This window comes from Adelges cooleyi, unplaced genomic scaffold (genome assembly GCF_023614345.1).
Source record: "Adelges cooleyi isolate 19-005CV unplaced genomic scaffold, UGA_ACOO_1.1 ACOO_flye_CR_arks_rails_tigmint_CR_PRNA_118, whole genome shotgun sequence".
Taxonomy (NCBI): domain Eukaryota; kingdom Metazoa; phylum Arthropoda; class Insecta; order Hemiptera; family Adelgidae; genus Adelges; species Adelges cooleyi.
In genome coordinates, this window is record NW_026095771.1 from 667,335 (window position 1) to 679,392 (window position 12,058).

At 28.7% G+C, this 12,058-nt stretch overlaps 1 protein-coding gene across 1 annotated transcript in view; it reads right to left on the reverse strand.

Annotated features, from left to right (window-relative positions):
• Window positions 1-5,120: 5,120 nt before the first annotated feature.
• LOC126847703 (uncharacterized) overlaps window positions 5,121-12,058 on the reverse strand; it is a 330,437-nt gene continuing 323,499 nt past the window's right edge. The window contains exons 9-11 of the mRNA XM_050588081.1: window positions 5,785-5,879; window positions 5,321-5,453; window positions 5,121-5,224 (exon numbers count right to left, since the gene is read on the reverse strand). Of these exons, the coding sequence (XP_050444038.1) occupies window positions 5,121-5,224; window positions 5,321-5,453; window positions 5,785-5,879 (332 nt within the window). The remainder of the gene's footprint in view (window positions 5,225-5,320; window positions 5,454-5,784; window positions 5,880-12,058) is intronic.

Below are 12,058 nucleotides of genomic sequence, written 5' to 3' on the forward strand. Positions count from 1 at the left end.
ACATTCGTTTTAAGCGCATTTTGTTCTTGAATCACCGTGTATGGTGATAACACTGGCTTATATTGTAATACCAAAGTACCTATTTGAGTAATCGAATATCCGATTAGTGTACACCTGCTTAATAATCGAATTTGGTTTTAACTAAACGGGTAATTTAAGTCCAAAGAAGAGATTTTTTCCTCGTTTCTCGTTTTTATATTAAAACCGGATTGTCATTTGAAAACTTAATTTAAGGTAATTAAATAAATTAAGTTAAGCAAATTACATGACGTGTTTTGTATTAATTTCATAATAAATTATATGATATTAAATTTTACTATTGTGGGTAAAAACACTGTGTAAAATACTAATATTTCTCTCTCTATCTAGGAAGACATTATCTTCTAATAATAGTAAAAAAATTGTAGTAATTGTAAACTGTGGCTTTTATTACTTGCTTACCAAATTACATATTTAAGTAAATGAAAATCTGATTTGTTTCCATCTGTTTAATAATGGAATTTTGTTTTAAACCGAAAGGGTAATTTATGTCAATCCCTTCCAAAATAGAGGTATCTTAACTGTGATAATAATGAAGAGATAAAAATTTCCATATCAGCTCATAAACTATACTATATTGTAGTTTTCAGTTGGAGTTTAAACATTTGAATTGAACAATTGAACAAAAATAACAAAATTGGAGTAAATGTTGGCAGAGTGGTGATAAATAAATGATCAGATAATGTGACGTCTTACTATCGTTTTCTGCATCAGCTCTTGAAATATTTTGTGACAATTGATAGTATACTGATGTATTTGGTATTATTAGACTTAGGATCTAGTTAAAAAAAACAGTACAGTGGGGTCGGGGCATAGTGGAGACGGAGCATAGTTGGGTCGGGGCATAGTGGGGACAGGGAGGTCACAGGTTTATAGGAATTTTTAAATCTGAAAGTGATAAAATCACTTTCAAAAAAACGCTTCAATGCAAATCGGTAGTTAGTATTTTCAAGCCAGTACAGTTCAAACCAAGCACAGTGTAAGCAAAGTTAGAAAGTATTAAATGATCGGTCATTTCAAAAACGACTTAGGACATCGATTTTTCAAAAACGTCTTTTTGTTAAATTTAATAACTATATACTTAGTTACGTATTCTGTGAGAAAACTAAATTTGTCAGACTCATATTTAATACAAATGTTGAGTACAAGAAATTAGAATCACTGCAAAAACTATTTATGAAGTTTCTTGTGGCTAGTGTAAAATTTCAAATTTGTGACTTGTGTCGTTTTTGAAATGACCGATAAAATTACAAAATAGAAGCACGAAAGCGTTTATTTGAAATTTATTTTATTCAATTTTATCGCTTTTATTTATAATAATTCCTGTAGACCTGTGACATCTCCGTCCCTCGTTGCTTTGATTCTATTATGCCTATATTCTACTGTACTTTTTTAAACTCATAAATAATGCAGTATTTGGTATGTATTTAAACATAGAAAAAAAATTAACATCATCCTAATAATTAAGGCTTAATTATTTTAACAGGTAAAACTATGGAGAATGTACGGAACTGCATGAAAATGTCACTCGATTGCAGTTCTGAGGCTTGTTTTAAGAATGTTTTAACCTTTGGAAAACCGGTTCATGTAGGATTTTCTGTATTGAAAATTTCCAAGACTTTGATGTACGATTTTCATAATAATTTAATGAAAAAGTACTATGGATGCGACATAGAACTGATATATTATTATTGACATTTTTTTTAACAATAAGTATAAAGTAAAAAATGATAAAGTAAAACATTTAATATAATAATTACTGTCAGCAAACACATTTGTCTTATAAAAACAGCTAAAACTAATTGTATACCTACATATAAATATGTTTTTGACTATTGGTTATTATTCGGTGGCTAACTCGTAGGTGATTCACTTGGCCCTCTTTCTTGTAGGTCGTTTCTGATCTGACAGATAGCTAGACTTACATTACAGTTAATCAGTACTTAAATACAAAATATTTTTTCGAAATTAGGTATGAATTTTAACATAAATAATAAGTACTATAAACTACTAAATATAGGTACCTGATTTAAAACAAATATTAAATTGTTTTATTGTTTTACAATACAACCCATTTTAACAATTTTAGGTATATAAAAAAAAAATACTTAAATAAAAAGTTTTTGTCAATTGACATGAAATATTTGAAATTATATTTTATATGTAAATAACTAAGTTGTCTTCAACTGTACAAGAGTAAACTGAGCATATAACAATAGTTCTACGATTATTAATTAAGTGTACAAGTGGTAATAATAGACGATGAATACGAGTACAGATCATAAAAACAAAAAAAAAAACATGTATTATTTTGGTATATTTTTATTAAATTAAATGACAGTGTATAAATAAGTATTAAATAGTTTAATATAATTAATATAATTTTTTTCATTATTTTGAAGAGTTAGTAAATAATTATTTATAAAGAAATTTAACTATTATTTTACTTATCACAATATTGACGTTCTTCTTACCAACATGTTTATATATTTGGTGACAGCCTGAATCAAATTTCCATCACTTTGGGACTTTAAGGTTACCATAGTTTAGGGCTCTTTTGAAGTCAGGGAAATACAAAAGGTATTGTCCACCTGATTATCAATACAATATAAATAAAATGATTACATTACTAAAAGTTACTATTAAAATGTTTTATTTTTTAACGCCTAAAAAGCGAAGTATAACATGTTTCAAAAATAGCATTACAGCTTTTAAAGGCTAAAATGTTTACACAGATATATCACAGTTCAGTGATATTTTTCAAACATATTAGGTGTATAAGAAGATTGAAACAAAAAGTAGTATTTAAGTTTTAATATGTTATATTTTGCTACGGAGGTAAACACAATTTAATAAACTATGTTTAACCATACACATAGTTTTGTTATACACGATGTAGGTTTCGATCATAACTTTAGCTTCAGGAAATTTTAATGCAATAAGTATTTTCTTTGTTGATCCAAGACTGAATTACTACCCAAGGTAAACCAAAAAAAAGAATGCATTGATTGCAAGTAAATTGTATTATGATTCGGTTAGGCTAGATATGAAAAATAAACCGAGTGATATAGATATTAGACAATATACATTACTGCTAAACCACAAACATGTTAACAAAACTACGTACCACAAAAGGCAGTTTTGCGGTTAAATTTTAACGAAGTTAATAAACATCACACTTACCATTCCATTCAAAGTGTAGTTTAACATCTAGTTTGGTAGTATACAAGTACCGAACGTCTATCCAAAGTAATTTAAATTATAACGCTATGCTTACAGTACTGTAAAACTGCAATATTATATAATCTAAACCTAAGATACATAAATGCTTTTATTGAAATTTATATTTACCGTGTTCGAATTTTCCGTATTTTTTAAAAAGTCGAACGAGCGTACATTCAAGGTATGTTTCTGTTCCAAAATAGTTAATCGCGTCTTTGAGCAAAATATGGTTTCTACTGTCTGTTTTTGGAATTATGTTCTTAAATAGAGTATATATCGCCTAAACAATTTTTTTTTTTAATCGTACAAAAAAAATCATATAAAACGATTTTGAACAGTAATATATTATTTTACTACCGTAATTTTATCAGATAACAGATCTGGAAAATAATAACTGTTTGTGGCCCTTTTAAAGCCATTAAAATTTAATCGGTATTCTTTATCTGGAAAACAATAGTTTCATAAATATAACGACGAAAAAATAACTAAAAATACTAAAATGTTATACTATAGTGTTCTGTGTTTTACAAAAAGAGCTCAAAGAGTAAAGGGTGAAATGTTAAAAAAAGTATCGTAACATTGTTAATCATGAACGGATTAAACATCTTTATTGTGTATTTTTACTGTTCATGTAAAACATGAACAGTATTGACTTACATAATGAGTATATTTTGTACATTTTATGTGTGTATCAAAAATCCATAAGCGAACCCGAGGCGATTTTACACAAGATAGGCTTTGATCATATATATTTTAGATTCTTAGAAGAATGAATCGCAATAGGTATTAAACAAATAAAAAATGCATTTTTTACCGATTTATTATACTTAACTAAGTCACGCATAGTGTATAGTGTAGATATTTGCATGTACAATTAAATATAGATCGGTTAGTTAAGGTCAGGAATAGGTTATATTCGATTAAAATAATTATTATCCGAAGTAAAGAAGTAGTAATGATTATAATGTAAAAACGCCATCTTAGCTAAAACTGAATTGATTAACACCACCTTACAATTAGATAATTTTACGATTAATAAAAGTAGTGATTCAAAATCATATGCTTACCATGCTTTTCCCCGTAATAACTTGTTATATATTCGAGTTGAGATAAAGGAATTTTTTTTTCATAATATTTAGTTAGTTCCTTGAAAGTAACATATTCTCTCTTCTTGCGTTGTCTTTTTGGAATGATTTTCATAAATTCATTTTTCATCAACTAAAAATGTTTATTAAAGCCGCTAAGTAGGGATTTTCAAAATTGAGAATAATATACTAAACATTTTGACTGGTCGACAACCAGTTTTGTATAACTATTTTTGAAGTTATTGAAGTTTTGAGCTGGAGGAACGGTGAAATCTATCATTTTTTTTCTTCACGCACTTCCCCTTCCGTCCTATCTTTTAAACTTTTATAACTTTGAAAATAGTTGTTCAAAATTGGTTATCAACCATTTTAAATCGTTAATACATTTTTCTCAATTTATTAAGTTGAAATGAATGATGAAATGGATGCGTTACCATTTAAGTTTATTAAGCTGTTATCAAAAAAACTAAGTTTAGAGGATGGTAAAAACAAAAAAAAAATGTGAAAAATTGAGGTCACATAGGAGAATAACAATAGAAAAAAAATTTAATTTCTTATTAAACCCTATGAGATATCGAGTGGTTCACGTTAAATGATTATCTAGTTTATTGGTAATCATAAACTTGGTCCTAACAATATATTATTTTAACGACTTACAGTTAAGCATTTATCGGTTTAACAGCATCGTTCATTTTTTTTTTTAAATTCAAATTAAACTGATTTACCACCAGTTAAATCCGTTACCACCCCAATTATTAAAAACATTTTTAAATATTACATTACCTTCTCGCCGTATCTTGGTACGAGTCCCATAGACCCGATCTCCTTAAATTTATCAATTTCCATTCTATATTCGTGTATATAGCCCTCGCTGTCAACTATCGTAAAGCGTATTGTTATTAATTATACATAATTTGAGTTATTTTTTTTTTGTTAAGCCGTTAACTGCTAATTAAATATAGCATCATGCTTACGGTCATGTGCGGTTCCATACTCCCTCGTCGTGTTTGCGAATTCATGGTGGTCATAGTCTTCGAAGTAACAGCACATGTCACTGTAAGAAACATAGTCTCTAGTTTTCATTGTGTGAAATAGATATTCTATTTCCTAAAAAATAGTAATAAAACAATATAATAAGTGATTCATATTTTAGCTTCGACGAGGAACTGAGAAGGTATTGTTTTTGAAATTATGATTTTTTTTTCTGTCTAGACTCTAGGACCCACGATAAGTTATGTTCATATTTTGAGGTGTCTGCGAAACAGCTGATGTAGCCTTGTCTTAGTTTGGCACAAGAAATACAAAGAGGGAGAGGAATGGTTCTTAAACATGCATGTAAAATATGTACATGTTCGAACTAAATATCCCTGGGTATAGGCGCACTTATTAAGTGTATCCTTATTAATAGCTAATATAAATAAAAACAAACAAAATGTACCGTCTGAAATGCAATTACATCACGCACAGGTTTTGGAAGGACACCCATGTTTATGGCTTTTTTAAACTCAAGGAATGTTAATCGAAATGATCTACCTGAAAACCACCAACAATAAATTACTAGAAATAGAACAAAAATAATTAATAAATATTAAACTCTTTTATAGTTTTACAACAAAACTGAGAACATTTTTTAAATATTTCAATAATATCCTGAAAGTTTGGGCTGATAAGCGTTTTCATTAGTATTTTCTCTATATTTTTAAACATTGAAGTGAAATACATAATTGTATAGTCTATACTAATTGGCAATATTGCAAAAACAGTTGTTTCTTCATTAATTAGATTAAGTTGTGTTGCTATCGGTTACAGTGGCGTATTTATGGGGGAGGGGTCCATGGGATCCGGACCCCTCCCCCCATGGTCCCATTGATATTTAATATAAACATGTGAAATTTTGTTTTTTATGTTATTATTAATAATTAATTTGAAAAAACATTTTTTTTAATCATAATTGTTGGATATTGAGGTGTGTATGTACGTGGATCAAGACAAAATATAAGAATTAAACACAAGTTGTATAGTAATCATAAAATAGTACTGCTGATAGTAGCAAAAATGTGAAAAGATCACGTGATGACGACCATTCGCAAAATGTAAATAAAAAATTAAACACTCAGGTATGTTAATATAATTTACAATAATTAAATATAATAATAACAATTTAAAAGGCTGTGTGCAACAAGATGGGTCCAGAAATATGAGTCATTAAACGATTTTGTTGAGTTGTTACCATTTGTAGTCAAAACACTTGAAACAATTTATTCTACATGGGGTGCACCATCTTCTATAGATGCTAATATTTTATTAAAAATTGTATTGGATTCTGAGTTTCTTATTTCTTTATATGTTACAAAGGTAAATTCTAATTTTTAAACATTAACACAAAGAAATATATTTTAGACTTTTTTTCCTTTGGACTGCCTGTCTGTAAAAAACTACAGAAAAAACGCATTGATTTAAAAAATACTTTAAATACAATTGAGTTATTAGTAAATACTTTAAAAGAAATGAAACAGGATGCAGAAAAAGAATTTCATCTTTTATATGACAAAGTAGAAGTATGTGATATAAGCCTTATTTTCATGTAGTAAAACATAGAGTATTATTAATTTTTAATATTTTAATAGAGTTTAGCAAATGCTAATGGCACAAAAATATCTAAGAAACGAACAGCAAGAAAACAATCAAATAGAGCAAATCCCCAAGTTTCTTATGTAGAAGAGTACTATAGAGTGACAGTGTTTATGCCGTTTGTAGACAATTTTATCAGCCAACTTACTAATCGTTTTTTAAACCATAAATCAGTTTTTGATAGCTATTGTTTTATCTATGTATTATAAAAAATCGGTAATAAATATGTTTTATTAAAATTATTTGAAGGGTTTGAATGTTTATTTACTTCAACTTTTACTGATGAAGAAAGGTTGGCATTTGAAAATTTAGTTGAGTTTTGCTGTGAAAATTATCTGGACCTCCCAGGAAAAATTCCTAATTACACCTCTGGTTTGATAATAAAAAAAACAATTAAAATAGTAATACAATACTGTCAAATCATCTTAGCTAAAACTATATAAACACCCAAGTTTATTTTACGATTATAAAAGTAGGTACTAAAATTCATATCTACCTACCAAACACTGATTTTTTTCTGTAGGTCTTAAAATATATGCGTTGATGTAAAGGAATTATTGATCCATAGTATTTAGCCATGTCTTTAAGGGTAACATGTTTTTTGTTGGTTCGTTTGTGTGCGAACCAAAGAATTTCTTTGAAGACAGTAATCATCGCCTAGAAATTGTTTTTTTAAAAGTTACACAAAATTATTATAAAACAACTTTTACCAGTATGAAACTATAAAGCACATAGAATAAAGTTATAACGTCATAATAGTTTTGACATCACCTGTGTAGAACATATTTGTATGTAGCCTTGAGACGCAGCTCTTGCAAATTCGTCAAAACACATTATGTATTCAGGTTTAGTGTCACCTAGAAACCATCACATTATAGCAAAAGAAAATCAAGCACAGTGATATCATTTTATATTGGGAATGGACCATACTAGGATTGAGGAGGTCACGGGTCTTCAGAAACCCTAATCACCGAATATGATAAAAATCCCTTTCAAATACATACAAGAAGAGTTTTTTATTGCAATAAAACCATTCCGTAGTTATTGATGGTTTAATTGAATTTTGAGATTGTAAAATAAATCGGTAGAACAAATCGTAAGCAAGTACAAAGTTGTCGTTGGTCCAATCCAAGTTCATGTTACCTTTTATAAAACGTTTACCGTTGTTTTCAAACCATATATTTTTAACATTAAAAATTTCATACTTGATCGATCTGTCTGAAAAACTACTATAACGATCATATTTCACCTGGTTGTAGGTAGAGGTACGGTCGCACACATAGGACAATGCACGTCATGCTGCACATAATTATAAGTTGACTTTACCATCGCGGATCGCCAACAGTGTTGGGAAAAGATAACTATAAAGTTATCTAGATAAGATAACGGATAATTGAGTAATATATCTTCTAGATAAGATATTAAATTATTCATTTAACATTTATTTAGCTAAAAGATAAAGATAAATACAATTTTATCTAGATGAAAAATAGATAAATTAAATTTTAACCTTCATAAAATGTTATACGAAAATGTATGAGTTAAACAAAGTATTTTCACAGATTACAGAATAATTTAATAACCAATAAGACGTAGGTACTAAGAAATGGACAGTTACGTCAAAGAGCAAATTTTCCTTATATTAGATTTCGTGATTTATGGCTACTCTGTTCATTTGTCATTTATTATTTTCATGTACTCTGTTTATGTCATCTTTTATGTAGGCAACAGTAATAGTATAAATAGGTATAAAAAGTAAATACGAGTTTATCAAACTCGATAATCGATGACGGGACATTTCATTATCGGTTGAAACTATTTATAAACATATTGTTCTTTTTTGAGGCTTAACTATCGTTTTGGCCACATACGGTCTACGGACTACGGAGAGCCCACATTATGTTTAAAATGTTTATTACAAGGTTTTGTTATTTTATTTTGATTGAAAATACAAATAACTTTTTGGAAACGGCTCATTGTTTATTGGACTTGTATTACTATTTACTATTTTACTTTTATGTTCTTTACTCTTTACCCTATATGTAGTTACTGATACAGGACTCGCCTGACATGTATATATATTTGTAAAATATAATTTATAACCATTCTGCTCAAATAAACACCTGCACTTTCGACCATTTTTTTTGTTGGGATTTTGGTCAATGTTAATCTTGAAATTATTATCGTAAAAATTCTTATAAACACGTTTTATATAGCACTAGTAATTATTTCGAGAGTACTGGGAAAAAAATTAACAACATTAAATAAAAACTGAGCACTGTAGTCGAGAACTACGAATATAAATAATAAATTATACGATAATACATATATAACTCTTATCTACTTCTACCTATTAAAAATAGGTAAAAGACGTTTTGTATAATCGACTAAAATACATTGGATTACAATGGAATATTGGACTTGTCTAACAAGCCAACCCCAATGTATTAATAATATATTCTTATATCACTAATCACTATTCATTAGGACCTAGGTATATTAATATTTTTAGGCTAGGACTGCATTATACGTTTCGTCGGATCCCAAAACCTGTTTTTGTAAAACCCACGAATAAATAACTTAAAAAATAGTTACAATTTCTATCTAGATTAATTACCTCAGATAACCGATTTGTTTATCTAAATAAGATAATAAGATGATTTACTTTTTTTTATCTAGATAAGATGTTAATTACAATTTTTTATCTAGATAATTCCCAACACTGATCGCCAATACCCTCGACCTTGTGTCCAATATTTTTGTCCTAGTTCGTCTGTCCATTCCCTTAACATGCATTCCATTTGGACTTCAGCACTACCATAATCGATATAGAACACACTGTCCGTGTCCTATACGACAGCTTTACCCAACTTATTAAGCATATCATACAACCAACGTCTTACGTCGAATGTTGTGAATTCAGCAATATAGACGTTTGAGTTATAATTGGTTTTTATATACTCCTTAGTATTTTTATATGATACTTCAATCACGTCATCATTCAAAAATACTGAAGTATAAACAACTTCTGTTTTATCATCCAATAGAAATCTCTGTTTTGGTTAAGTGAGATTTTTGACCGAACTTTCCCCAAAAAAAGTTCAAACACATTTTTGCAACGGATGTCAACCCTGGATTTTCTTATATGTTGTTTATGTCAAAGTCGATACCCATCGCTTCCTCGACAGACTTTATATATTCCTCGATTGTTTTGTAATCATGTTTTCATGGGCTTGCATCTAGTTCCAATTTTAGGAATTTTTTTAGGTCAGTTGACATAAAGCAATGATTCTACAGGATACGAGTGATTTATTGTCAAATCACTCATCTTCGTGTATCGAATCCCTTTGGATTGGGTTTGCAATTTCGTTTTCAAATTGTTCATCTTGCTATCTTGTATACACATTTTTTATAGATAGCAATACTTCAGTATAGCTCTCGTGTATCGTTTCTGGTTGCCCCTATAGTTGCGTCTATTTTACTCATATGTCTCTTCCCCTCATATGACGCTGCCAATTTTTTTTCGTAATAAATTTGTTGTATTTTCAAATTTCATAGAATTTGGGAAGACATATCCTTCTTTATTATTTGTATGTCTTCTGCAATTCAGATGAGATTTCCAACCGGTCGTTATAGTATCTAAATTACAGGTAGTCCACAATCTGCGTTTATTACCACTCTTATACCTATTTTCCTTTAGATTTATGAGGCCCCTACCTCATCACTATTGAAATGCTACAAACGCGAATGGGCTATTAATTTGGAGGTGTTTCAATTTAGAACAAACTTCTACTTTTCCCTAGTTTACAATACAATCTATGACTGAGTATCGAGCTGAAAACATTCGTTGTATCAAATCTAAACCCTCAGATAAATTATACAAAAACACTAAGCATAAATGTCCACATTTCGGAGGGTTGTTAAAATGTTGTACACAATCAGTATTATATTATAATAAATTGTGATGTCCCACATAATTAACTACCTCTACCGGGGGGTGACATCTAAAAGAATCGAAATAATATTTTAAATTTTGGTTCACATATTAAGACGTCCAGTGACTAGCTTGATCAAAATTCTGGAAATTTATAACACCACATTCAATTTCATTTCTTGTAAAAGGTGACATATTTTTCATGAAAACCTCTCTGAAGTTGTATATTTGTAAAGATTGTGCCATGTATAACAAATCCAAATTTGTAAGGGGTTTAGCCAGCTTATTTAATAATTAACTATAAATTGTACTATATGATTTTATTTTGGATTTTCCTTGATTTCAAAATTATGTAAATGTTTACTATGCATTTTTTTCTCGATTTTTAAATGGAAGCGGTGAATTTAATACATTTTCGTACCACTAAAGTACGTTTCAGGTAAGATTTCTAATCTATGAGCATCTTTCGTAATGCAATTGGTTCATATCAAGTTGGAAATGTCTAGGGTCCCCATGCAAAAATACAAAATCAGAATATGACAAAATATACCTTCGAACATCTTATCAAAGTTGGAAAAAAATGTTTCATAAGGTAATTTTTTTTTTTCCAATAAAATGTTTTGGGGTGGTACAAATATTATGTGTAGAATAATAAAATAACGATTACTTTGACTAAATAAATATGGATGGCCGAATTCTTTCATAACGCTTGACAATTTATTCTGTTCTTCATCTTTGTAATAGGTAAGGAAAGTTTCTTCATTAATATAGTTTCTGTCGCCTCTTATAGTGTCCCATAGAATTGATATTTCCTAAAAGTTTTTATACAACAGTATAATAAATGATTTAAAATATAATTTTTTAAAATTAATTTTAAAAGCACAATATTGCTATTGTACTAATAGTTGTAAAACTTTAAAAAATATGTCAGTAAAATATACAAGGGAATCATTTTTTCGTGAACCAACCTATTGGGTTTAAATAATTATTTTATTTTATTGGGATTATTTTCATAAATTCATGTCTCATCAACTAAAAATGTTTATTAAAGCAGCTAAGCGAGGGTTTTCATTAATTCATTGATTTATATTTTATACTACTAGGACACAGAGCTAACAGACCAATATAGGGTAATCATTTTAGCATG